General features: G+C 37.9%; 2 protein-coding genes across 2 annotated transcripts in view; both read left to right on the top strand.

The window, feature by feature from the left end:
* Window positions 1-829: 829 nt before the first annotated feature.
* trdmt1 (tRNA aspartic acid methyltransferase 1) lies at window positions 830-17,525 on the top strand. Its single transcript, XM_026180720.1, has 11 exons — window positions 830-992; window positions 3,962-4,071; window positions 4,151-4,227; window positions 5,460-5,531; window positions 6,427-6,492; window positions 7,954-8,023; window positions 8,126-8,209; window positions 9,984-10,300; window positions 11,556-11,613; window positions 13,756-13,885; window positions 17,279-17,525. Exons 1-11 carry the CDS (start codon window positions 929-931, stop codon window positions 17,377-17,379), a joined length of 1,149 nt encoding a protein of 382 aa, XP_026036505.1. The 5' UTR covers window positions 830-928; the 3' UTR covers window positions 17,380-17,525.
* A 2,644-nt stretch (window positions 17,526-20,169) lies between these two features.
* cubn (cubilin (intrinsic factor-cobalamin receptor)) overlaps window positions 20,170-25,386 on the top strand; it is an 81,109-nt gene continuing 75,892 nt past the window's right edge. The window contains exons 1-7 of the mRNA XM_026180665.1: window positions 20,170-20,295; window positions 20,513-20,642; window positions 23,270-23,365; window positions 23,580-23,618; window positions 23,721-23,822; window positions 24,342-24,445; window positions 25,201-25,327. Coding sequence (XP_026036450.1) covers window positions 20,183-20,295; window positions 20,513-20,642; window positions 23,270-23,365; window positions 23,580-23,618; window positions 23,721-23,822; window positions 24,342-24,445; window positions 25,201-25,327 — 711 coding nt within the window. The 5' untranslated portion in view covers window positions 20,170-20,182. The remainder of the gene's footprint in view (window positions 20,296-20,512; window positions 20,643-23,269; window positions 23,366-23,579; window positions 23,619-23,720; window positions 23,823-24,341; window positions 24,446-25,200; window positions 25,328-25,386) is intronic.

The following is a 25,386-nucleotide window of genomic DNA, read 5'->3' as shown; positions in this document are numbered from 1 at the left end:
TGAACAACGTTGTTAGCAACATTGTTCAAAGTTTAAAAATAGTTAAAAAAAAAAAAACGATACTGGACACTACTACCGTTATAACTACTATTATTATTATTTAATAATAGTTATATACAGGTCTTCCTTGTAAATGAGACATCGAGTCTCTGGGACTACCTGTAGAAATAAAGATAATATAACTACCAGTTTGTGCTAGCAAAAATTTAAAAAAGTAAGCTAAAAATGTATATTTTCTATTTAATTCAATTTTATTTCACAAATGTTATTATTCTCCCATTTTGTTTTATTTTTCCATTTATGTTTCCAGTTTGTTTTCCATTTATTTATTTGAAGACGAAATCGCTAATAGATTTCTTTTTATTAAGATGGGACAAATTAATTTGACATCACTGCTATAAGGCAGAGGAAACAGGCCAAAGGAGGCATGCAAGGGGAGCTATAATCAAGGATTTGTAGATGTATGATTTTTTTTACCTGAAAATACATAAAGCTTGGACAGAAGGATTCTTTTTTTTTTCTTCATTTGTCAGCTTTTTGAGAAGGTCAAATATTCTGCCCTCTCCTCTTTCTGTGTGGTTAAAAATATATTATATTGTCACATTGTGCTCTGTTGTGAATTCATACTGGGAAAATAGGAGCAAACACAATCAAACGTTTTGGATATTAACAGAGATTTGCTCTTTCAGAAAACGTCGATTTGGATTTGGTACATGTTGTCATTTCTGATTTATTTTGAGGAATATTTTGTATTTTGCATATGAGAAGCTCGAGGTTAATTAAACTAACGGGCCTGTCGCTACCTGTACCACATTCCACACCAGCAGGTGGCGGTAATGTTCCGTGTTCTTTAGTTGCCTGATAACCTTTATTGAATACGAAGAAGAAATATGCACCGCATCAGCACGCCGATGTAGTTTATTTTGCCATGGACAATCTACGAGTACTCGAGTTGTATAGTGGCATTGGTGGAATGCATTATGCGTTAAAGGGTAAGCGTATTTGTGGTGGATACAAAGATTTGCTTATTTTGATTTTACTGGTCTATCCAACATGAATCCGGAAACACTGTTGGACTGTCATGCCAGCGCCTTTACTGCCATGCAACGCTCAAAAGTCAGGCCCGTGTTTCGGTTGAGTTTACGTATTACTTGAAGACTTGTGCTGGCTGTGGCGTGACAGCCGAAAAAAGTAGTAAGAAAATGATGACTGAGTGAATCGGAATCCTGATAGGATGGGAAAACTGCCTTTACCGTAAAGAAGAGTGTGCAGTGGGAAACATCATGCTGTTACACGTGTAGAAGTCAGCTTTGAAATATATACATTTTTTTTGTCTAGGGCTCATTTCACAAACGACATTCTTCTCACAGGATTAAGTCACTCTTTATTTTTTCAGCTAAAAAGTGCCATCGACATTAAACAAAAGGCGTTTTTACTACAGCTCCGACCAAAAGGGCTGCATGAACTGCAACAAATATAGTAGAACATATATTAACTGTTCTATAAAGAGATTTAAAGTGGCCAAAATAACTTTCTTGATTATCATGTAGGTACAATAATACAGAATCTTAAAGATATATACAAAATAGGCAGTTCTTTATTTTATGTATAACCCCTTCATTGATCCTATTGACTAAAGTCTACATACCAAAATAAACAAATACATTGCACATTAAATATGACACATAGACAGAGATCGACAGAGACAAGACACTCTTGTCAGTCCTTAATATCAATTATTAGCCTTTCCAATGAGTTTCTTAATCACTGGACAGATTCTGTCCAGCTGTTGCAAGGTTCTGCTCTCCATAAGATCTGATGCTACCCCAAAACAGTGCCTGTATCAGCTGAAGAAGTTCGTTCATTAAGGCTCACAGAAACTGCAGAGGAAAAGGAGACTGTTGTTTAGTCAGCTTTTAACAGAATTTCTTTTCTGAAGAACGTCAAGTACTGTGCTTTACTATGCCAGTACTGTTTGAGCTTTCTTCAGGAAGCTGATCAGCAATGTGTCAACAAGACAAGGTAACATGACAAATGCAATACATCACTTTTGTGCCAGTCACAAACAATCGATTTGTTAGCAGTTGATATTTGCATTACATGTGCTGAGTTCAAACATCAATTTTTGTATCAAAGTGACCCAACCGTCCTCTCATCACCATGGAGGTCACCACAAGTCAAAGACTCAACAGCAGCTTTCAGTGGAAGAGCCTGGCCACATCCCATTAGGTCAGAAGCGTAGAAAGAGCATACCCTTTTTGGAAATCCACAGGGTTGCGTGTCCACAAGGGTCAAACTGTCAAATAGTTCTACTGATAAAGATGTTTAGCACAAATGACATGGACTGTAGGACATCCATTATTTGACCTCTCTGTGAGGAAGAAAGGGTGAATATTTCATGTATGAGAAAGGTAGCATTAATCTCAATTTAATTGTTATTTTTCTAGCTTCTTAACAGGCAGGAATATATTTCTTAAATTGGTATTGATTAGTAAAATAATAAGCAACAGGCCCAAAATAAATAAAAACATATTTTGGTGTTTATTTGAACCTTGCAGTTCAAAGTAACAGGCTGCTGCATACTGCTGTCATTTATGGTTGAGCCTATTTTCTCCTTTTCTCCACCAGTTCACAGCAAAGGTGGAGCTGACAGGGACGGGTAAATGAAATGATACTAATCAAGTTAAATGCAACACATTATCTCATTTTAATAGTAACAAAGACTTATTTTACATCAAATTAACGTCCCTCCAACTTCTGCATTATATAAGCATGTTTCTCTGGCCAAACACAGATTGAGAGAAGGTAGGAGTCATCGCCAGAGCATTTTAGTTGTTTTAACTCACGTTGACCACAGTTTGTGGTTAAGTTAAAAACGTACATAAAAAAGTTGTTGGTTTTAGCAGGCGTGAACGGCCTCAAAACTGCTGACTGTTTACTGTGCCATTCTATTTTGGCTCTCTCACTAGCAGAGGGTGCACTGTTGCTGACGTGTGGCGTAGGAAGAACAGAATGACATAGAACTGAATTCTGTAGAAAAGTCTCATGGTCGAAATGTTGTCACCAACACCACATCCAGCTGTTTGACTCAGGGTTGAACTGATAATTGATCCGCAGCCTGTTACAAGTATGGCTCACCACATGGCCTGACCACCACATGGCCTGACCACCACATGGCCTGACCACCACACCATACCAGAGACAGTGGAAGTAAAATTTTCATGGAATTTGGGGAGGAGATGACATTGATGAGAATGTCAGCCATGCAGACAGAGTCACAGTCGTTTCTGATCACACCTCATTTAATGATCAGTCATTTGTTACAAAGGCTTTTGCAATCAAAAGTTTTGCAGTAGAGCACCTCACATTGAACATTGAATATAATGGGTCTCTACACACCTTTGCATGCATTCTTTCTCACACTCACCTGCCTAATATTATGTCACCATTGTGCTCCTGCTATTCCACTCTGTGCCTTTTTAGCACCCTGTGAACACCTAATAATTTAAATAGTCAGATTGCCAGTAGACAGTGGGCCTGATTGTGGGGTGTGCTAGGGTCTGCTGAGGACCGGTAATCATGTTTCTGGTTTTCTTGTCACTGGTGGAATAATAAACCACATGGCTGTGTGGCATTAAGTTGAGTTGGTAATCTGGGACGTAAACAGCCATAACCAGGACTACACCATCTGTTGTCACCTGTCATTGCAATCCCTCCTGCTTTCTTTTTTTGCCTGCAGTATCTGTTGACCTGTAGAATGTAAAAAACAAAAAAACAAGCGTCTTCAAGATCCCAACTTTTTCCATCAGTGTGATTTTTTTTATTTTATTTTTTTTTAATAATCTGGTGAGAAATTAAACTGTGGAATGATAAACTAGAGCCTTAGGTAAACCCGAAAATAAAATGAAATAAGTAATACAATGCAACTCATTATTACTATTATTATTTATCCATTTTGCAGAGAGTGGCATACCTGCCCAAGTTGTAACTGCCATTGACATAAACACCACAGCAAATCAAGTCTACAAGCACAACTTCCCCGACACTCCCCTCTGGAACAAGACTATAGAGGTTAGTGATCATGGAGCGTTGGTCCATTGCTGATCAAACTATCAATCATATTTAAAATCCTTTTCTTTTCTTACTTTAGGGCATAACATTAGATGAATTCAACAAGTTGTCTTTTGATATGATATTGATGAGTCCTCCTTGCCAACCCTTTACCAGGTATGATTTCAGTGTTTTGTATGTACTAAAATCCAAAATTTTGCAATCGTGATGGTGACGTGATGAGAATGATCTCTTATTCAGAGTTAAACTATCGTGCAAAGCCTGCATCGTAAAAAAGGCAATTTTTAAGACTACAGTGGAACCCCGACTTACGAATACCCCATTTAACGAAAAATTCAAGTTACGAAGGCACTTAACGGCAAAATTTCTGCCTGTGTTACGGCAAAATGCCCGTGTAACAAAATCCGCTGGCTCTGATTGGCTGAGCCCACAATGCCTTCAGAATCATGTGACAACCCTCTTGGCTTTCGTACTTGCGCTTCGCTGTTCCACTTGAACGATGTATTGTTGTTGCAGTTAGCAATTAACCTATAGCCTATTGTTCACTCAAAAGGCGCGATGGATGCTTCGACTTACAAAAATTTTCAACTTACAAAAGACCCTCGGGAACGAATGAATTTCTTAAGTCGGGGTTCCACTGTACTTAATTACGTAGATATAAATAAATCAATAAAAACAACCTTTTCACTAATCGTCAGATACAACAGACCATAATGAGTCTTTGTGAAGATAATATAATAAAATATTTAATATTAATATTTCTGTATGAACGGGTGACAAATTCCCTTATTTTGAGTTTTCATTGCATGTTTGTCACAGTGAAATGTGGCAGATCATCAAACAAACTTATATTTGACAAAGAAAACACAAGTGAACATAATCATCATCAGGCTGTTGTTGTGTATTATCGCTATGTAAATAAAACTGAAGCTGTATTTGGGCTTTGTCTGTAGTGTTCTTAGTGAGTTTTTCCATTTTTCAGAGAGCTGTTGATGACTTCCTATAAAAAGGAATTACACTTCCAGCCTGTAAATGACAAATGCATAGACTTTTTTTTAGTCACTATCACTACATGATGTTCAAAATTAAGACAACGTGCTTAACCCAAAAGTTTAGATTCGGGTCCCCTAACCTAAGTTCATGAGTATAAAATTAAATTTCATTTAGGGGGATAAAGGTTGACTAGTTGTATTTCACACATTTCTCCCTACCAGCAGATGCCCACTGTAAAACCCAGAAACTAGTTTCTCTCTAACAGGACTTTAACTGTCTTAGGTGCAGCGTAACACACTGAAACGGGGACCAGCTTGATATAGTCAGCCTAGAAAAAACACTTTTGTTGAGCAACTTAAAACTTGTTCCACCGTGTTTCGTTTGTTTCTCCGCAGGATAGGCCTTCAAGGGGACGTTACTGACCCCAGAACCAAGAGCTTCCTTTATGTCCTTGATCTTCTGCCAAGGTCTGAAAGATCCAAAATTTCAGTCAACTTCTGGAAACCTAAATGAAATGAAAAACTACACTCGTTTTTTATTTTGCTTAACAGTCATAATACACAGCTACTTTGTTTGCTTGTAGTAGCCATTCAGATTATCAGATAGGTAGCTATCAATTTTAAGAAAATCAACCAAATTGATGTCAAACATTTGTGCTACATTTGTGCTGGCTCCTCGGTCTAGGTTGGGTTATGGGGGGCGTGGTTTGTGGCGTGGCTGCAGGGGAGGCTGACACACCTGAGTTCGATCAGCTCATCAAGCCTCCCCTGTATTAAACGTGAGGTGATTGTTGTTGTGTGTGCCTGTGGCTGAAAAGCGTGTGATGAGAGCAGCAACTGGAAATAAAGTGCGTTGGTCCGTCATTGCTGTCACACAATTGTTTCAAGCCTTGAACTCGTGCATGTTTAGGGCTGCTCTTACAGTATCCACTGATATTTTGTGAGTGTATGGCAGTTACGCACTTGTGCATGATGCTGCCGACTACACCTCTTTATTAGCCAGTTTCCCAGACATGAATTAAGCCTAGCTTAACCATTTCAAAAGTACTATAGGCTTCGGTTAATACATGACCATTTACCGGGAGCCAGCTGTTTCACAAAACACACTCAAGTCACTGTCATTGTGCTCTTTCCATCACACTGAACTTGTGCAGCAATGTAATTCTGTGTCCATGTTCATGGCTGACCATTTTGTTGGCTGCACTATTTATATATTTCATCAAATGGCAGTTCCAAACACAGATTAGCAAATGGTCCAAGGTCTCTTGATGCCAGCTGTGGTTGGATATGCAATAAGACTGATTTCTCTCAGCAAACTCTCCCATGCTTTGTTCCTAACGTGTATGTGCCATTGTGTTATTAGGCTGCAGAGGCTACCACGTTTCATCCTGCTGGAGAATGTGAAAGGCTTTGAGACCTCCTCTGCCAGGTAATTACTGGGCACACTAAGCACATGAAGGCCTGAAAGCTCAGCAAGTAACATGGAGAGTAAGCAGGGAGTCTAGAAATCTACCCATGTTTTCTCTATCTGCAAAAAAAAATCCAAAAGTAGTCTAGTAATTGTAATTGAGTAAATAGAATAATTGTATAATAATATAGTCATACTTCAGTTGTTGTGGGGGGTTTTTTCACCATATTGATTTCAGCAAACACATTTATATCCAAAATCAAAGTGCAGCATGAAAAGAACATCCACAGACATGCACTCATCTATTTAGACAACATGACGTGTTAAGAAATATTTATTTTCACCCTGTTTTTGATCAGTTTCTGACAAAGCCTGTGCTCTTTGAACTCTAAACATACTTATAGAAATGATCAAAAGAGGCCGGGCGGGATTGAATTGACATCATGTTTATAAGACATCATGATGACTTCTTGATAATCATAAAGTCATAAAAAATGCCGACACGATTGATTGGTGTCGGTTGAATTTGGAAGTGTGCTTAGTTACAAAGAAAGAACAGTCAATAATTTTTATGGTTCAGAGATTTTAATGGTGTAAGAGAGAGAATATTAACCAACAATTAAGAAAAAACATGAAAGTTACAAATTGATTTGCAAGTCGTTGAATGAAATAAATATTTGATCCCCTACAAGCCGGTTAGAATACTGGCTCCCACAAACTGGCTGTGTGCTCAATACACAGCTTAAAATCAATCAATCAATCAATCAATCAATCAATTACAGATACATCTGATTTCAACGTATGTGTAGGTTGTTCTTCCATTCCAGCCACTCCAACACAATGGGCAAAAACAAAAAGCTGGTATATAATGTCAGGAACAAGATTATACATACCTGCACAGGCTGGAATGGTGTCACAAGTTAACAGCAAGAAGCTTGGTGACCAATGTTGGTGCGATTAATCTGAATTGCAAGAAATGCAAAACAATTGTTAAACATCCTCAGTCTGGAGCTCCATGCAAGATGTCAACTCCTGGGCTGCTGAGCATGAGATGTGTGTCGGATCGGTCCGAAACTACTTTAAAAACTTTAAAAATAAAGCTTCATTAAAAGAAAACAACTGTAAAACGACAGAATATTCTTTCTTTGTAAGTGAGCAAATTACAGATTCATTTTTTTGATAACTTCTATAGAAATTAGAATTGTAATAAAAGTTAACATGATAAAAGGATCCTTATATGAACATCTTCAATAAACAACTTTAATGCAAAATCAATACTGTGAGAAATATTATTAAATGGAATAATGCTGTAAAGAAGGTTATTAATGCAATTATAATGATGCAGGTTATATGGCAGCAATAAAAGAATTTCTGTATCTCCACAGTCTCTAATTCTAAAAATTACTTTAATGATTATACAAATGTGAAAACTATACACAATTGAAGACAATAAAGACATAACTATTTTACTCAATTCTGTAGGGCACGTTTGGTGAAAACGCTGACGGAGTGTGGATATACTTTCCAGGAAATCATGATCTCACCCATAAGTGTAAGAAAGACAAACTCTTACTGACTTGATTAGATTACTGAAGTTTGCTGATAATATAAAATGTTTCTTTGTGCCCATTTCACTGTTATATTCATTAATCAGGTTGGGATCCCAAATTCAAGACTTCGTTATTTTCTGATTGCAAAGATTTCCACAGAAGATTTAAACACCCAGGCACCTTCAAAGGTGAGGTATCGTGCAATGTGTAACAAAAAATTGTTATTTTGTATGTTTGTGGGGGGGGGTTTTGAATATGAATATGTTCAAACAGCTGTTATGTAACAATTATATTCAGCACAATATTCCTCAATATTAATATTTTTCTCAAAAAGAGCACTTAGTAAAAATTGTTGATGTGCCAATTTACACAAGAGCTGGACTAGAAATCGTTGGCAGCAGATCTTATCGAATGATAATATGGTTATATGGACTTTCCCATATAACCAGAGGAAAAGTCAAACGGAGCTGGCGATGCAAATCAAGCATTTTGTATAAAATCAAAATGGCGTCATTTTTAAAATGCCACCAATTTGCTAGAACATTTAGAACACAGTCATATAATAATCACACAGCCAGATCATGTATGTTTGCTGCTATGGGGCCAGTAGGCATAGCAGTATTGTGTGTCACTTCTCAGACAAAACCTCTACATCAGTACTGATAAAGGAGCAGAAGAAGACAAAACTAGAAGCAAAGAAATTGCTTGTTTTTTTTGTTTTCTTTTCTTCATAGTTTTTTCCATTTTTTAAAAAAAAGCAGAGGTGACGTCAGTTTGGTGTCAGCTTTGTTGTATGGCGTGTTTGCCAGCACCGCACAGCAGATATAATGAGACCCGTAGTCTTCTTTGATGTCCACATGAAGTGTGCTGCCTGGGCCACATGTACAGTTGATGCATTGTTATGTAAATTGTCCCCAGAGGAGTCAGCAGAATCACAAGAACTTAAGAGCTATATGGACATTCGCAGTGACTCAATGACTTGAAGAAAATATTATTGTTAAGTAATCGCTGTGTTCATATATATAACCTCAGTCTTAGACACTGTTTCAAAGAGGCTGAAATGAGACAGATACTTTAAATAGCCAAGAACAACTTCACTTTTCACATGAATTTTCAACGTATTCCTTATTCGCACTGGGTCATTACAGCTGGTAGCTCGGCACATTTGATTTTTTAAACATACAGATTATTTGCCCTTCCTTGCAACCTTTCCTGTCCCCTAGCAGATTTGTTTCTCGTCCTAGAAACATAGACTCAATACTTGAAATGTGCAATTCACTTGTATTTTTATTTTTATTCCTATTTATTCTATTTATCCCCTTCGTATATTTTATTTATATTGTCTCTGTATTTATATATATGTGTGTGTGTATAACTCTGTAACTTCTGTCGGTGCTGTGCTTTTTTGGAAATCGAATTTCCCAGAGGAACCCACCCGAGGGATTAATAAAGTTCTATCTTATCTTATCTTATCTTATCTTGAGATCTTTCGCTTGTTAACCAAATATGAAAACCCAGATTTAAAGTACATTTTCTGACAAGTTGATGATATCACCAACAAATGTCACAGGCTCATATGATTTGGAAAGCCTTGCATACTCAGCAGGATTCATAATTTTGATTATGTATGCATTGGTTAGCACATCAACAAGATTTAGAGCTCCAGCTGGGTTCTCCCCAACTGTCTGGAGTTCTCCCTGTGCCTGGGTGGGTTTCTTCCATATACTCCAGCGTTTTCTCTCAGTCCAAACATATGTATGTTACTGGTGATTCTAAATTGGCCATGGATGTGAGGTAGATACAGTTTTTAAACTATGTAGAATAAAGTGTTATATGAACGTATGGTTAGATATGGTTATGAATTGTAATCTCAGGCAGTTTTAAGTGGCCACTAAGGACCCCACAGTGCTCATTTGTATATATTTATGTATGTAAGATTTTATAGAAAGTTTCTCATTTTAGATTTTAGACTTCTTCCCACATCTTGCTGAGAGTGATTCTTCTGAGCATCCTACATTTTTGAGTCCTGCCTGTCAAGGTGCCAGCCAGCCAGAGGAAGGAACTGATGTCCTGTTTAAGCTAGAGACAACAGCAGAAGCCCAGAGGAAGATTCGTCAGAACAGCAATTTGTCTGTTAAGCAGATCAAAGAATTCTTGGAACCACAAATGGAAGTAAACATGGAACCTTATCTCCTTCCTCCTAAAACACTGTTGCGATATGGTCTAGTCTTGGACATTGTTCAGCCCACATGCAGGAGGTCTGTCTGCTTCACTAAAGGGTGGGTTCATTAATTCTCTTCATCTTATCATCATTCCCTTCATTATTTTTAATGAACAATATGAATAGTAGGGGCGATCGTGGCTCAACAGTTGGCAGTTCGTCTTGTAATCGGAAGGTTGTCGGTTCGAGCCCCTGCTCCGTCAGTCTCGGTCGTTGTGCAAGACACTTCACCCGTTGCCTACTGGTGGTGGTCAGAGGGCCCGGTGGTGCCAGTGTCCGGCAGCCTCGCCTCTGTCAGTGCGCCCCAGGGCGGCCGTGGCTACAATGTAGCTGCCATCACCAGTGTGTGAATGTGTGTGTGAATGGGTGGATGACTGAATGTAGTGTAAAGCGCTTTGGGGTCCTGAGGGACTAGTAAAGCGCTATACAAATACAGGCCATTTACCATTTACCATGGTAAACAGGTTTAGCAAAGTGTGAAAAAAATTGATTGTGGAAAAAATCTTGAGCCACTATTCACTTCTTTTTATTTCTCTAGGAAAATGGGAAAGCTGCAGCAATTTATTCAAACATGTGCGAGCATACATGGAAATACAGCATACAAAAACAGAGTTAGGCAGAAAAACATAGTTAGGACATTGCACACAGAGCGTGTTCGTAAAAAGTAATGTGAAATTCCAAATTTTTCCAAACTTATCACGTAACTCAAGACTAACATTCTGTTGGTAGGAAGAGAAGAGTAGATATGACTTTTGAATCTGCTGTTCACGATGTATCTCCTTTTTTAGGCCCTCTACTTCTTTTTTCTTCCACTTGTCCAATTTCTTTTTAAGAATACACTGAACACAATGCCAAGATATGGCCAGTGTTCAGCTTACCTTTCAAACTTGTACTTTTTTTTTTTTTTTACAGAATTTGCAGTTTGCAGTATAGACTGCTAATAACGACTCGCCTAAAGATACAAAAGCTGGTTCTTTGCCAAGTTTTCTGTAATGTGTAGACATAGCGTCCATCCCTTGGGTTACGCGCTCTTTCATGCTTGCATGATTCACAACTTGGTGTTAATGGCCTTTAAAAACGTTCAGGTACAATGACTGGAGTGAAACTGACCAAAAAGGCAACCTGTGTGTGTGTGTGTGTGTGTGTGTGTGTGTGTGTGTTACCGAAATAATTTTTTGTGTTTGTGCAATGGTTAATCCACCAGTATGCATAAAATCTTTAAAGTATTTTCGTTGCAGTGTCTATATGGTGTATAAATTAAATTAAAATGAGTAATTTTGTTATTTAACTTTGTTCATGTTGTTTCTCCATAGCTATGGCCGGTATGTGCAGGGAACAGGCTCAGTATTGCAGTGTTGCATGGAAACCAAGGTACGTTTGGGTTTTTGTAAAAGTGAACGATCTCTGTGAATGCTGCCTATTCCAGAGAAATCATAGATTAATGCTGCAGAAAAGCTAAAGAGTAAGCACACAGTTAGTTACTTTAGAGCCAAATGCACTCAGTGGGGCTATTTATTACTAAGCTGATGACTGCTCATTAGAGCTCTGAGACTCTAAACTGGATTCACTTAAACATTAAAACTTTTAGTGCCCCATAGCTTGAGATATGGAAAATGCTTTAGTTTGTTACAAAGAAGTGAAATGAATCTGATTGATTGAACAGGTATTCTTGGTGTTCTAGAAGCTGTAGTTCTCAGCAATAAGAAAAACTTGGTGAAAAGTTTGCTGTTCTAACAATATACTTTTTATTCAGAAATCAACCAAAGGCTTAATCTATATGCAAAGTGGATATGAGCTGAGCAAGTACAGTGTTGGTGTCCTGTTTTAGAATCATATATTAATGCACATAGAGCGATAAAACAGTTGTCAAATTGCTGAAAGAAAACAGATTTGGAATAAAGTTGCACCTAAAAATCGATATTTATTGCCGACTCTCATTTGGGAAACACATAGTCTTTAGACAGAACTTTCCTACTCTTCCTGCAGAGGTCCAAGGAATCTTCCAGGAATAGTGATGCTATTTTCTGGATTTTTGATTGGTCAGTAGGCAGTGATTTTATAGATGTTAATCTCTAGGGTAAATTGCCTTATACCTCGGTATAAATTGAATCACCTTCATAGTAAAGCAAACCCAGGGTAAAACCTAAAGTTACCTGCCTTCAGGCTTCTAACCCTCAGGGATGGGTATCGTTTAGGTTTTATCTGATACCGGTGCCAAACCGGTACTTTTGAAACTGTACCGGTGCTTAAAGAATGAAGAACACAAACTTTGTCCAAAAACCTCTCATGTTTTCCACTTTTTCTTTGGTCATTTTAGCCTTTTTAGCCAGGGTGAAGGGAGTATCTGCCATCAAACAAGAAGACAGCTGCATGTGTTTGCGACAGTGTTTGCTAGTTCACCTTACATGCATTAATGTAATAACGTGGTTAGCCTACTCAACGTAAATTACACACGAACAACATTAAGCTACTCACGCAGAGAAGAACGGCTGCTGCATCATCATCCTCATCATTTCTGCTACACTGGCAGGGCTAGGGGCCAGGACTCTCCTCTTCGTGTTTTTGGGGGATGTTGCTAACTCCGGGTCCGATAACAGGCACCACACCCGCAGTAGATGCGCTTGGTGTGAGGTCTCGCAGCAAGCTATCAAATACGGCGCATTTTTCGGCTTTTAAAAAAAACGCTATGCGTCGCCAGGTGTTTCATCAGATTTGAGGTGTTACCTCCTTTGACAGTATCACAGTATCAGCTTAAAGCACTTGTTGCAGGCTGCTGAGTTTGCATCTTTTGCTGTGAAGTACAGCCAGACTTTGACCGCTTCGCCTTGGTCATTTTTAATCTGTAGCTCTGCTCTAAAAGAACGGACGTACCTGGACCCGCCTACTATCCTCGGAAACGTAAAATGATTGGCTAGAATTCAAAGTGTATCACATCTCAGGAAAAAAAAGCACCAAAATAAAGCACCGAAATGTGCGCTGCTTTTCGGTCTGGTTACTACTGTTTATGTCAGAACTGGTGCCATCATGGCACCGGATACCGGTACCCATCCCTAGTGTCATCTGATGTTTTTTGTTTTTGTTTTGTTTTTTTTCACATTCCATTAATAACTCTATTTTTAAACTCAAAATTTAAGAGTAAGTCCTTGAGCAATTAAGCCCAGAAGCTTTTTACTATCTTTGAATGAGCAAAATTGAGCAAAACTCATATAAATTTATAAAGCTACATCCTAGATAGGACTCCAAAATGCACAACAGATTCGCTACTGTCATTGGTTTTGTGAATATCATCTTACTTTACAGTTACCAAAAAAATACTCGATGGCAGCCATGCCATGCTGATATTTGCATGATAAATCTGTGTATGCTAAATATAAAACCGGTCTTACCACTGTGGTGATCCTTCCCAGAAAGCTGTATGAATGGATTTAATTATTTTTTAAAAAAGAATTTTTGCATTTCCCGTGTAAGAAAGAAAAGAATCTTATGCTTGCTTTTGCTTTGTGTCCTGTGCAGATTGAAAGTGTCTTTATGGGTCTGGACCAGTGCTCTGAGGAGGAGAAACTTCAGCGGCTGTTAAAACTGAAGCTTCGTTATTTTAGTCCCAGAGAAGTAGCCAACCTCATGGGATTCCCTCAGCATTTAAGTAAGTCATAAGTCATAAATCTGTCCATTGTTGGAACTATGCGTCTTTAAGAATTCTTATGACCATTGTGCGCTATCAAAATCTACTTTCATAGATGGATAGATGTTACTCTTTGTAGGTGATCGTCTACAGTAGTACTTAATTTTTTTAACTATTTATTTAAAGGTCATGAAATGCTTAATATTTTGTTATATTGTCATTGTATAGGGGGGGCGACCGTGGCTCAGGGGGTTGGGAATCGCATCTGTAACCGGAAGGTCGCCGGTTCGATCCCTGGGCTCTCTGTTCTGGTCGTTGTGTCCTTGGGCAAGACACTTTACCCTACTTGCCTACTGGTGTTGGCCAGAGGGGCCGATGGCGCGATATGGCAGCCTCGCTTCTGTCAGTCTGCCCCAGGGCAGCTGTGGCTACAACTGTAGCTGCCTCCACCAGTGTGTGAATGTGAGAGAGAATGAATAGTGGCATTGTAAAGCGCTTTGGGTGCCTTGAAAAGCACTATATAAATCCACTCCATTATTATTATTATTATTATTATTATTATAGATGATGATCTAGGGGATTGACTGTGGTTTTCCCATTAATACAATAAATCAGTCATTGAGTAAAATAATAGGGGTGCAAAGATACTCGTATCAATAGTGATCCGTTCGATACGGTGCTTTCGGTTCGGTACGCATATGTATCAAACAATACAAAATTTTTAATTTATTTTATCAACTTTTCTTCTGACGATGCTGTCTGTGTTGAGAGCTCAGTGGATCTGCGCTCGACTACTTCGCCTAGGCTGCACTGTTGAGCGCAGATCCACTGAGTGCAGCGCAAGCTAGCGAGACAGAAGCTAAGCTCGTTGCAACATGGCAAATTGAACCTCCCCCACCCTCATTCAGATCTGGCCTTTGGAACTATTTTGGTCTTCATGTGAAGTGTGACCCTGAAGGTAAGCACGTATGTCGGATGTGCCACGCAATGCTCAATTACATGGGTGGGAACTAGTGCGTTAGCGCAGTTAGCTCATTAACGTGTTGGCCGTCCAGCCCCACGCACGGGGCGATCCGCGGTAGCTCGTTAACGGAGATTTGCCGTGTTGTGGCGTTAACGTCATTTCAGATTAACGCTGACAGCACTAGTGGGAACACAACGAATATGACTGCACATTTACTCCGACATCATCCTAGTGCAAAGACAAGTGGAAGCAGACAAAAACAACAAGCAGGCATGCTACAAACTTTACCCGAGTCATTTAGACAGCCATTAGCACAGGATTCTCCTTATGGGGACCTGATATGTTTAATATGCTGCTGAGAATATAGCCCAGAAGAAGCGTATAGTATAGCATTTATTTTGGAAAGAGCCATTTCTCTGTAATAAACTCTCTTTTCCAAAGATGAGTGATTTCTCGATCAGATAGATTTATTATTTTTATTACTTTGTTGTTTCAGCAACATTACATTTAAAAACTGTACGTTTGAGTTAAAATATATATTTATAATTTTAATAAATGACAAATTAAAAAAGCATGAACATTTTTTTTGTATCGAAAAAATATCGAACCGTGACACCAAAGTACCGAACCGAACCATGAATTTTGTGTATCGTTGCACCCCTATAAAATAAGCATTTAATTCTCAAGAATGACATGACTTAGTATTTTGTGGAGAAACCCTTGTTGGCAAGTACAGAGATGAGATGTTTCTTGTAGTTGGAAGAGGGATTTTGATCCAATCATCTTTACAGAAACTCTCTAAATCTTTTAGGTTTCTTGGCTCTAGCTTGGCATCTCAAAGCTTAAGCTCCCTACACAGATTTCCTATAGGCTTGAGGTCTGGAAACTGGCTAGGCCACTCCTTAATGTGGTTCTTCTTTCACCACTTCTTTGTTACCTTGGCAGTATATTTTGGGTGATTGTCGTGCTGGAAGACCCACCCATGACCCATCTTCAGTGTTCTGACTGACAGAAGCTGGTTCTCGACCCCGTCCATTGGCTTTCAGAGCAGCAAAGGCATCCTGTACACTTAGAAAAAAACAGCCCGAAACCATAACGTTCACACGTCTGCGCTTGAGTTTGGTGATGGTGTTCATCATTTCTCTTCCTCCAAACACTCAAGATGATGCCAGAGCCTTTAGGTTTCAGCTGACCATAGCAGTTTCTCCCAAGCCTTCTCTGAATAATTTAGATGTTAGCAAGCGGGCTTGTACATTTGCCTTCTTAAGCAGGGGAACCTTGCAGGCGCTGCAAGATTTCGGTCCATTACGGCATAGTGGGTTACCAGTGGTGTTCTTGGGGACTGTGGTCCTAATTGCCTTCAGATCATTAACAAGCTCCTTCTCTGTAGTTCAGCCACATACTTCATGATCATCCTCGTCCCATGGGCCAAAATATTGATTGGAACTCCAGACTGAGAGCAACTGATGGTCTTTTTATGTAACTTTCATTTCCATGTAATTGCAGTAAAATCAATTTTCATCTTCTCAGATGCCATTCAAGCTTTGTGCAGGTCTACAATCTTGTCCCCGGTGTTCTTTGACAACTGTTTGTTCTTGCACATAATGGTGGAGAGATTGAAATGGAAGAAACTGATTCAGTAGACAGGTGTGGTTTATATACATACACATGCTGGTCTGTCTCTCTCGATTAAAATGAAATTACCATTAAAGTTAGAGACTGCTCATTTCTTTGTAAGCAAACAAACTTCAAATACAGCAGGGGATCAGCAGATTTCTCTCACTGTATCTTAATATATTTTTATTCTCCTTCTAATGTAGAATATCAAACAATGTTAAGTCAGAAATATAATTATATACACAATACATGTATTGTGGCTTTATATTTTTGCCACCTATCATGGTACTACTGCTGTTAGGAAGAATACATCGTAGATGGTGTCTTTTGCAGAATTATCATTCGTTTAACAACAGACTCTGTTTTCAAGTGTAAAAGTATAAAACATAATTTACATCTAACATCTTACTTTTCTGTACAAGTTAAGAAGCCTTTTGTTACATCGAATTATTAAACATGTATTAAGCATCATATGCTTAACCTGACATACACTTGTAGGATTAGTTCCACACAACATAATTGAACTATGAAACAATGTTATTGTTTGGGCCCATACATACAGAAATGTGCTGCAATGGTTAGACACAGACTTGTAATTCATATGTTATTTTGCTGAAACATGAAGTGGATTGTATTCGTATTTGCTTGTTGTTTAATTATTTTTTTAAATACAGGTCCGTCGGCACATACACAAAGCGATTCACAAACGATTCTAGGCTAGACAGTAACATGTGGTTTATTTTTTATCTGTTTCTTCTTTTTTTAGCCATGAATAATAACGTGGCCCAGTGTTTATATATTTTCTTTATCACTTTTTTCTGTTTTGTTTGCAGTCTTTCCAGAGAAGATCCCTACCATTCAGCAGTATAGACTACTGGGAAACAGCCTCAATGTTGTTGTGGTGGCAAAACTTCTGCAGCTGTTGGTCTCCTAGCACTTCTGGGGAAGACACCATTGTTGTACATGTTTGGATTATATTACAATGCCCCTGTATAGCTGAATGTATAGTTGAGATTTTGTATGAATGGTCATTCTTTTAATATTTCTAAAACACAAAAACAGTTTTTGTGATCACCATTAGCCAATTTAAAATGAATGCCTCTCACATGTGTGTATATCTTCTGTTTCAGTGTGATTTTTTTTCTCATCACAATATATTTTCTAATAAAAATAAGTCTAAAAACTGTAGAGCACATTTTGTACAGTATTTACTCTAGAGTTATTCAACTATTCATTTATTTAACAATATTGTTATTTTTGTGAATATTGTTACATTTCTATAGTATATAAATTTATGCATTTGGTTTACTTAGTTTATTATATATATGGTTTAAACTTTAATTACTTTTTGCCTTTCTTTTTCCCCATACAGTATACTTCTGTCATTTCTGTGTATCAGTAAGTAGTATTAGTGAAATTTGGTTGCTCAAAGAAATGTAAACTTGGAATAGTTTTACGTTTATAACCTAAACGTAGTTTACATTTCTCATTGATCTCATTGGCACCCTGCTAGCTGAGCTCCATACACACTGATCCTAGCGCACAGCTTCCTGCCAAACAGGACAGCACGACAAACAGAAGTGTATATACATTTCTGTGCTGATGGGGTGCATTGTCATCTGTTGGTGTTGTTGGCGGTTCTTTGTGCGAGTCCAAAGTCAATTCAATTCACAGCAGACATTTCTATGTTGTCCTTTTTTTGGACTGGTTTTCATATTTTTGCTTTAGCTGTAAGCCATAATCATCAAACTTGAAACAAAAAAAGGCTTAGATCAGGGGTGTCAAACTCAAATGCACAGTGGGCCAAAATTCAAAACTGGAACAAAGTCGCGGGCTGATGTTAATATTTATTGAAATATATTTATTCCTCCAGATATAAGAATGAATCTTTTCTTATGGACTCAAACACGTTTTGCTGAAAAACTGAATATGGAACAAGCAAAGCTTAGTACTAAACAATATATATATTAGCTGTATAATACCAGTAGGCCAGCTCTAATAATAATTTGGTATGGCTTCGTGGGCCAAATGTAATTAGGCTGCGGGCCAAATTTGCCCCGCGGGCCAGAGTTTGACACCTATGGCTTAGATGATCTGAAGCACCGACATTCTCTTAGGACAGTCAAATCTAAAAATGCACATCAACTAAAACATACAAAAGTAATTCTCCTTCAGTCTCCGACAGCCCTGTCATGAAGCGCCTCCCTTGCCAAATAACATCTGGACGTTACATTACCGCCATCTTGTGGCCGCAGTCGGCGGATTCAATCTTGTTGGAGTCTGTAGCTATCCCTTTAATGCCGTGTGTCCTTAGCAATGATCGGAGTCGAGCAAGCTGACAGGCCAGTAGCTTTTTTTCTAGTGGTTTGCGCAGGTAAACTGAAGGAAGAGCTGAGGCAGTAGCTCTCACTATGTCTGTTCTAATAAATCAGGCAAGTTGAACAGGTGCAATCTCAGCAGCATCTAATATGTTTAACCAGCTTTTCATTAGAGAGTGACGGTTAATTATGTCACTCACCGCTCAAGCCTTTTAATTCAGCGGATTTTGTTGTTACTTATATATTTTATTATTTAAATAAATCCAGGTGTAGGTCTGTGTTTCTGAGTTGATGATTTTTTCTGAGCTGACTTTTTCATAGATGTGGTTCTCTCAGGAAAGCCACTACAAACATTTGCTCTACAGAATATGATGCTGGACAATATAAATTACTTCAAATGAGCAAAATTTTTTAACATATACAGCAGAAATATTAATCACTTTAAAGTTCCTGCACCCACAACAACAAGAACAACAGAATATTTTTTGGAAATATTAGATGGATGGATAGATAGAGGAAGGAATGAGTGCACAAAGTTGAAGCTGTCCAAATGTTTTAGTCACTCATGTCACACTCATGTGAGTTATCTTTTATGTAACTACCAATATTGGCTCATCATGTTTTGCGTTGTACTACTATTGTTACAGTATTGGAAAGCTATCATGAATCACAGCCTTTCAAAATGTAAAGGAGGCTTTTCATATGCAATTAACTGTTTTGAGCAGCCATCTATCACAATTACTCAATGATTTGTTGATTTGCAGGTACCCAGAATGCAGCCTTCGATATTTTGTCCAGTAAGTTACCAGAAATCTCTTCCCCCCCCCCCCCCCCCCCCCCCTTAACAATGTTGGAAAAAATGCACACATTAAAAAAAAAACAACTCTTACACCCAATGTACTTCAGATGCCTGTAACTTTGACAATGTTCATATTATAAACATAAAGAAATGCATCTTTATGGCAAAATCAACCAAGGCTCTGAGACTTTCAGGTGGGAACATTTTTTCATAAACATGCAATATGAGTTTTAGAATTCTAAATTAATTTGCCATAATTTAATCATGGTCGAAGCATGGAAGGTTCATTAATAAAGATATAAAAATCTTGTATGAAAACAGTCTTTGTTTAACGTTAACCATGTCTGAGATCTGCAAATTTACGCTATGCACATAATGTCACCTGAAATGGGTTACTTATTTCTTAAAATCATGTGAGTGACATTCTTTTTAACAATAAACCATAGTTAAACCATAATAAACCACAATAAATAAACTATAGTTAACCATTTGGGGCAAATTGAGATGTACTTTATGGCTGTACTGTCAGGTCAAAGTCTTGGCAGTGAGCATTAGAGTGTGGCAGCATGTAAAACCCCAGTAGAGTTGCTGAGGGTGTCCATGCATCACATCCATTTTCCATGGCAGGGACACTGCGGCTATACTACGCACTTGTATTCCTTCTGGTGGGATTGCAAGGAGAGCTGAATGACCCAGCACAACAAGGAAGCCAAAGGAAGATTAGCAATGACCAGTGAGTTGGTGTTTATAAAAAAAAATTTTTTTTTACGCTTTTCTTTGAATATTTCATGTCATTAAGATGCCATGTTATGCATATGATCACATTTGTCTTAAGCTTTGATTCTAAGAGAATAAATGTATTTGTAATAGTATAAGTCGACCCCATTTTTTTAACCATCGCCTTTACCGACCTAAATATGAAATGGAATTTTGGACATTTGAATCTTTAGGCCTTCCATGGTGTCAGATAATGGTCACCTTGTCTTCACAACTGGTGACAATAAAGAAATCCGTTTCCAGACCTCAGCGTCAGGCCGGGTTAAAGTGGGAAATGAAGACCTCACCCAACTTTTGAGTCAAGTAAGCTTTCTTTTACCAGCAGCAAATATTCTTCTTTTGTTATTTTACAAGATCACTGCCTCCGTGCGATGGTCATTTCAATGATAGTAAGTGACTTAAGGCACAACGATTGTGATGGTTATGGTATATAACATCCACATTTTGAAACACCCAGGGACAGCCTCAAAAACAGAAGCAAAGGTCATGTCACATTATTAGTGAATGGCATCCTAACAAAGTGAATAAAAAATAACAAATTACTTAATTAAAATTAATAATGTTTATAATATGTAATTTTTTCCATTCCTAGCAGACACGTATGCTCCCACACAGATAACAGTTCACTGTCTTATCCAGTCACTAATTACTTTGGTTCTTTTGTTTCAATCTAGTAGTTAAAACAAATGTTTGTACTGCCACTCGTACTGGAACAATAAAGCAATTTTTCTGATTTCTCAGCCCAATAAATTCTCTCTGACTTTTGGAAGTATGTAATTATATCTCATCACCTTTTAATGACCAAACACTGCTGCTCATCATATGACACTGTGAATCATTAACAAGTTAGGAAGCCAACAAAGCAAGACCAAAGCTCAGGGCTAGATACATTTGAGTCAGTACGGCATTAAATTTTTCAACATTTTTATGATGAATAGTTTTATGAGTAGGTGCTAAGGCTAATATAGATAAAATGAATGTTTTTTTTGTTTATGTTTGGGGAGGAACATTTTTGAGTTATAGCTCAAAGATTTCTAAATTAAGATGCTGTATTATGACTACTGTAATTAGGGTGCAGATATGTTTGGTTCTTGGGCAGAAGGTGGGCTAGATGTCGTTGTTTATTTTCAATTTATTTCACTTCATCATTTTATATATGACATAAATAAACACAGACAGTCTGACAGACACACAGCTATAATCTCCATGCTTATCCTTATCAGGATTGCAGGAGGAACCCTATCTATACCTGGAAAACTAATACTCAAATACTATGATTTATAATTCTCCCCTTTCAGTTTGTGTGTAAAATGAAGACATGTTTATGTGAGCCTAAAAATATCAAATGGTAATCAAATTTCATACATTTTTGGCAATCATATTAATGTGTTGACACATATTATTATTAGAATAGAATAGAATAGAATAGAATAGAATAGAATAGAATAGAATAGAATAATCCTTTAATTGTCCCACAAGGGGAAATTTGGTTGTAACAGCAGCCAAAAAGACACATATACAAACAAACAGTACACAGGACACGGAACAGAAACATACACAATTTTTCTTACATATTTACATTAAGGACAATGGTTACTATAAACAGAGTACTGTACAGTTATTAAATGAAATAAAAATAACTACAGGTAAGAGGCAAACCAGGTTGTAGTGCGAATCGGTTAATTAACTTATTGCAGTTACAGCATTGATGTAAACATCTGTGTTTGTTGGGAGCAGTTGTGATTGTACAGTCTGACAGCTGCAGGGAGGAAGGACCTGCGGAAACGCTCCTTCATGCATCGAGGATGCAGCAGTCTGTCACTGAAGGAGCTCTGCAGTTCAGCAACATTTACATGCATGGGGTGGGAGACTCTGTCCATCAGAGATGTTATTTTGGCCAGAGTCCTTCTGTCTCACACCACCTGTACTGGGTCCAGGGTGCATCCCAGAACAGAGCTGGCCTTCCTGATGAGTTTATCCAACCTCTTCCTCTCAGCTGCCGATAAACTGCTGCTCCAACATACCACCATTACAACTTCTTTCAAAGTAATAAACATGTTCTGATAATTAGATGATGTTGCTTCCTGGAGAGTACTTTCACACATTTGCATGTCAACTGCAGCATGACTGCATGTCAAGCCTTTGTTACTCCCAAGGATTTTATAGTTGATAAAAATAAATATGGAAGTAAAACCTAAAAACAGGTGTAATAACCCTATAATATAGTTAAATTGGTAAAAGCTTTTTCTAAACAACAACAAACAACAACAGACAAATTTGCAAAGTGCTTTACAAGACAAGGTAGAAAACAAGCAGCCCGAAAACATTTGAGAAACGATAAAGGCAAAAGGGGACTAGCAGCATAAATTCAAAAACAGGCAAATTAAATGCATGTATAAAATAATTAAAAGAGCCTTGGCTAAGGACCTGACATTATGACAGGCCACAGAAGATCTGAAATATACTCAAGTATAAGTCCAGAGTAGGCCTTAAAAGGCTAAAAACACAAACACACATGATTATTGTAAACGTTTGCAACAAATGTTCATGCAGTATTTTTTTCATATGACCGTACATTAGGTGGATGGTGAAATCTTTTATTGCATAAATAAAAGCTTTAGCCTTTTTTAAATAATTTTCAGGATAGTGATGATGATGGGAAGTAAATTCTTAAGTTAACTTTTTATTTGAATGGCAGCCAGGTGAATGGAGACCAAAAATATTTAAAAATCTAAAATATATTTAGTTTATTAAGCTAATCTAAAAATGCAAACATATGAATAGTTTCTTTTTTACCCCATTTACTTTATTCTTATCTGATAAATTTAATCACAAATGCAATATGACTAAAAAGAATCAAATCATGTTTTAGACCCCTCCTTTAAAGCTTTTTAACACTGAACCGTCTGTTATGGACTTTCTAAATGCAGATTAAAACCAACAAAGATGACATTGACGACATTAAATCTCACGGAGGAGCCGTCCCTCCTGATATCACCAACAAGCTAAACCAGCTTGATACCAAGGTAGGACAAAGATAGTTCCTGGTGGTAAATAAAATCATTTTTAATATTGCCATTAACTTATTTACTACTGGTCGTGTTACTTATGCTCACTTCATTCCTTTTATTTTACCCTAACCCATGAATAATTTTGATTCAGTAAAGTGAAGTGCTTATAATGAAAAATGTAGCCATTGTCATCAAACATATTTACACTGCCTCTTTTCTTTCTTGTCAGGTTTCAACACTTGAGAATAAAGTGGTCACACTTGAAGAGGTGAGTCAGAAAAAGTCAAGAACTTCTATTGAAGTTGATGGTCATGGCTTAATCTGTTTACCATACCTAAGATATCATGTCTTCCCTTGTTTCCCCTTGCAGACAGTGCAGAGGGTGTCTTGCAGCAGTAATCCCTGTCAGAATGGAGGAACATGTCTCAACTTATTAAACTCATATCACTGTATATGTCCCGGCAACTGGGGGGTGAGTTCAGTATTGTTCTTCATATTCTTCATAACTTTTACAGGTTGTTATTTATGGATTGTAGACATTTACCAAAGTCGGCGGTTAGGACTGTTGCCTCGCAGCAAAAAAAGTCCCTGGTTCGAGTCCACTGTGTGGATGGACCTTTCTGTGTAAAGTTTGCATGTTCTCCCTGTGTCTGCATGCCTGCACGCTCCAATGACATGCAGTAAGTGGGGTTAGGTTAAGTGATTATTCTAAATTGCTCTTAGGTGTGAATGTGAAGGGTGAATGGCTGTCTGTCTGCAACCCTGATATGGATGTGCAGAAGAGAATGGATGGATTAATACGTGGGTGTGATATTACTAAATAAAATAATACCCAGAAACCTCGAACTTTTAATCCCAGTACTGTTTTAGTATAAGACTTTACTGCGTTCCTTTTCGTTGGGTCCTTGTTTTCCTGCATTATATTTTGATAAACCCATGTTTTCTCTTGTCTCTCTCTCTCTCTGTATGTGTTTGTGTGTCTGTGTGTTAGGGTCCTAACTGTGCAACAGATGTAAATGAATGTCAGGTCTATTCAGGAATGTCACAAGGCTGTCAGAATGGGGCAACCTGTGTTAACACTGCTGGATCATTCACGTAAGTCTTATGCCTTGCTCTTTTTACTTACTAATTCTATGAGTGCTTTACATTATGCTGGCTTATGTCACCTCGTGTCTTTTCTTATCTATCTTTTGATCCATAAGACTTTCTCCTCCACATCCTGAAGGATTTCCATTTTTTAAAGAAACCTTGATGCCATTATGATTCAATAAGAAAACAAAGTAATGTGTATTTATCAAGCAGTGTAAAGTATGAATGCCAGATGCACTCATGGTACCCACTTTGTATTAGTATTGTGTATATGTAAGATTAGACAGCAGAGGTCCAGTATAGTGTGTCCTTAGCTTGTAACACACAGCTAGCTTTACAAACAGTGGACAAAGAAAGTTTTTGTAATTCTACCTCTGTACACCTTGACAGTGAATTTGGAATGAAATAATTACGATTTTTTTAACACTTGAATGAAAATCCAGAGACTAAAGTCTAGAACCCATGAACATCAACAAAAGTTGTTTCTGATGCTCTGCCAGGCCTTTACAGCAGCCACCTTCAGTCACTGCTTGTCTTCGATAACTTAACAGCATGCTGTACTGGGTAGCGATCAAGTGACTCACTTGGCCATTTCCCTTGAAAAGGTCTTGGATTGCTTTTTCAGTGCATTTTGGGTTGTCATTCTTTTGCACTGTAAGCATTTCTGATCAGTTTTGTGGAATCTGACCATTCAGGTTTTAGCCTGATGCCCAGTCAGGAGAACACATACCCCATATGATCATGCTCCTCTTTGTATGCAGTTGCAGCTGTCCTCCAGAATGGCATGGGACTCTCTGTATGATGCGTTACGATGACTGCAGGAACGCAGGCAGTGACTTGTGTGTACATGGCTTATGCATTGATGCAGATCGAGTCATAGCTGGACAGGTAACTACTCGCTTACCCTAAGATATCTATCTATCTATCTATCTATCTATCTATCTATC

Source organism: Astatotilapia calliptera, chromosome 9 (genome assembly GCF_900246225.1).
Source record: "Astatotilapia calliptera chromosome 9, fAstCal1.2, whole genome shotgun sequence".
In the NCBI taxonomy this organism is placed as follows: domain Eukaryota; kingdom Metazoa; phylum Chordata; class Actinopteri; order Cichliformes; family Cichlidae; genus Astatotilapia; species Astatotilapia calliptera.
Note: the sequence above shows the minus strand (reverse complement) of the source record. Positions and strands in the feature narration are given on the sequence as shown.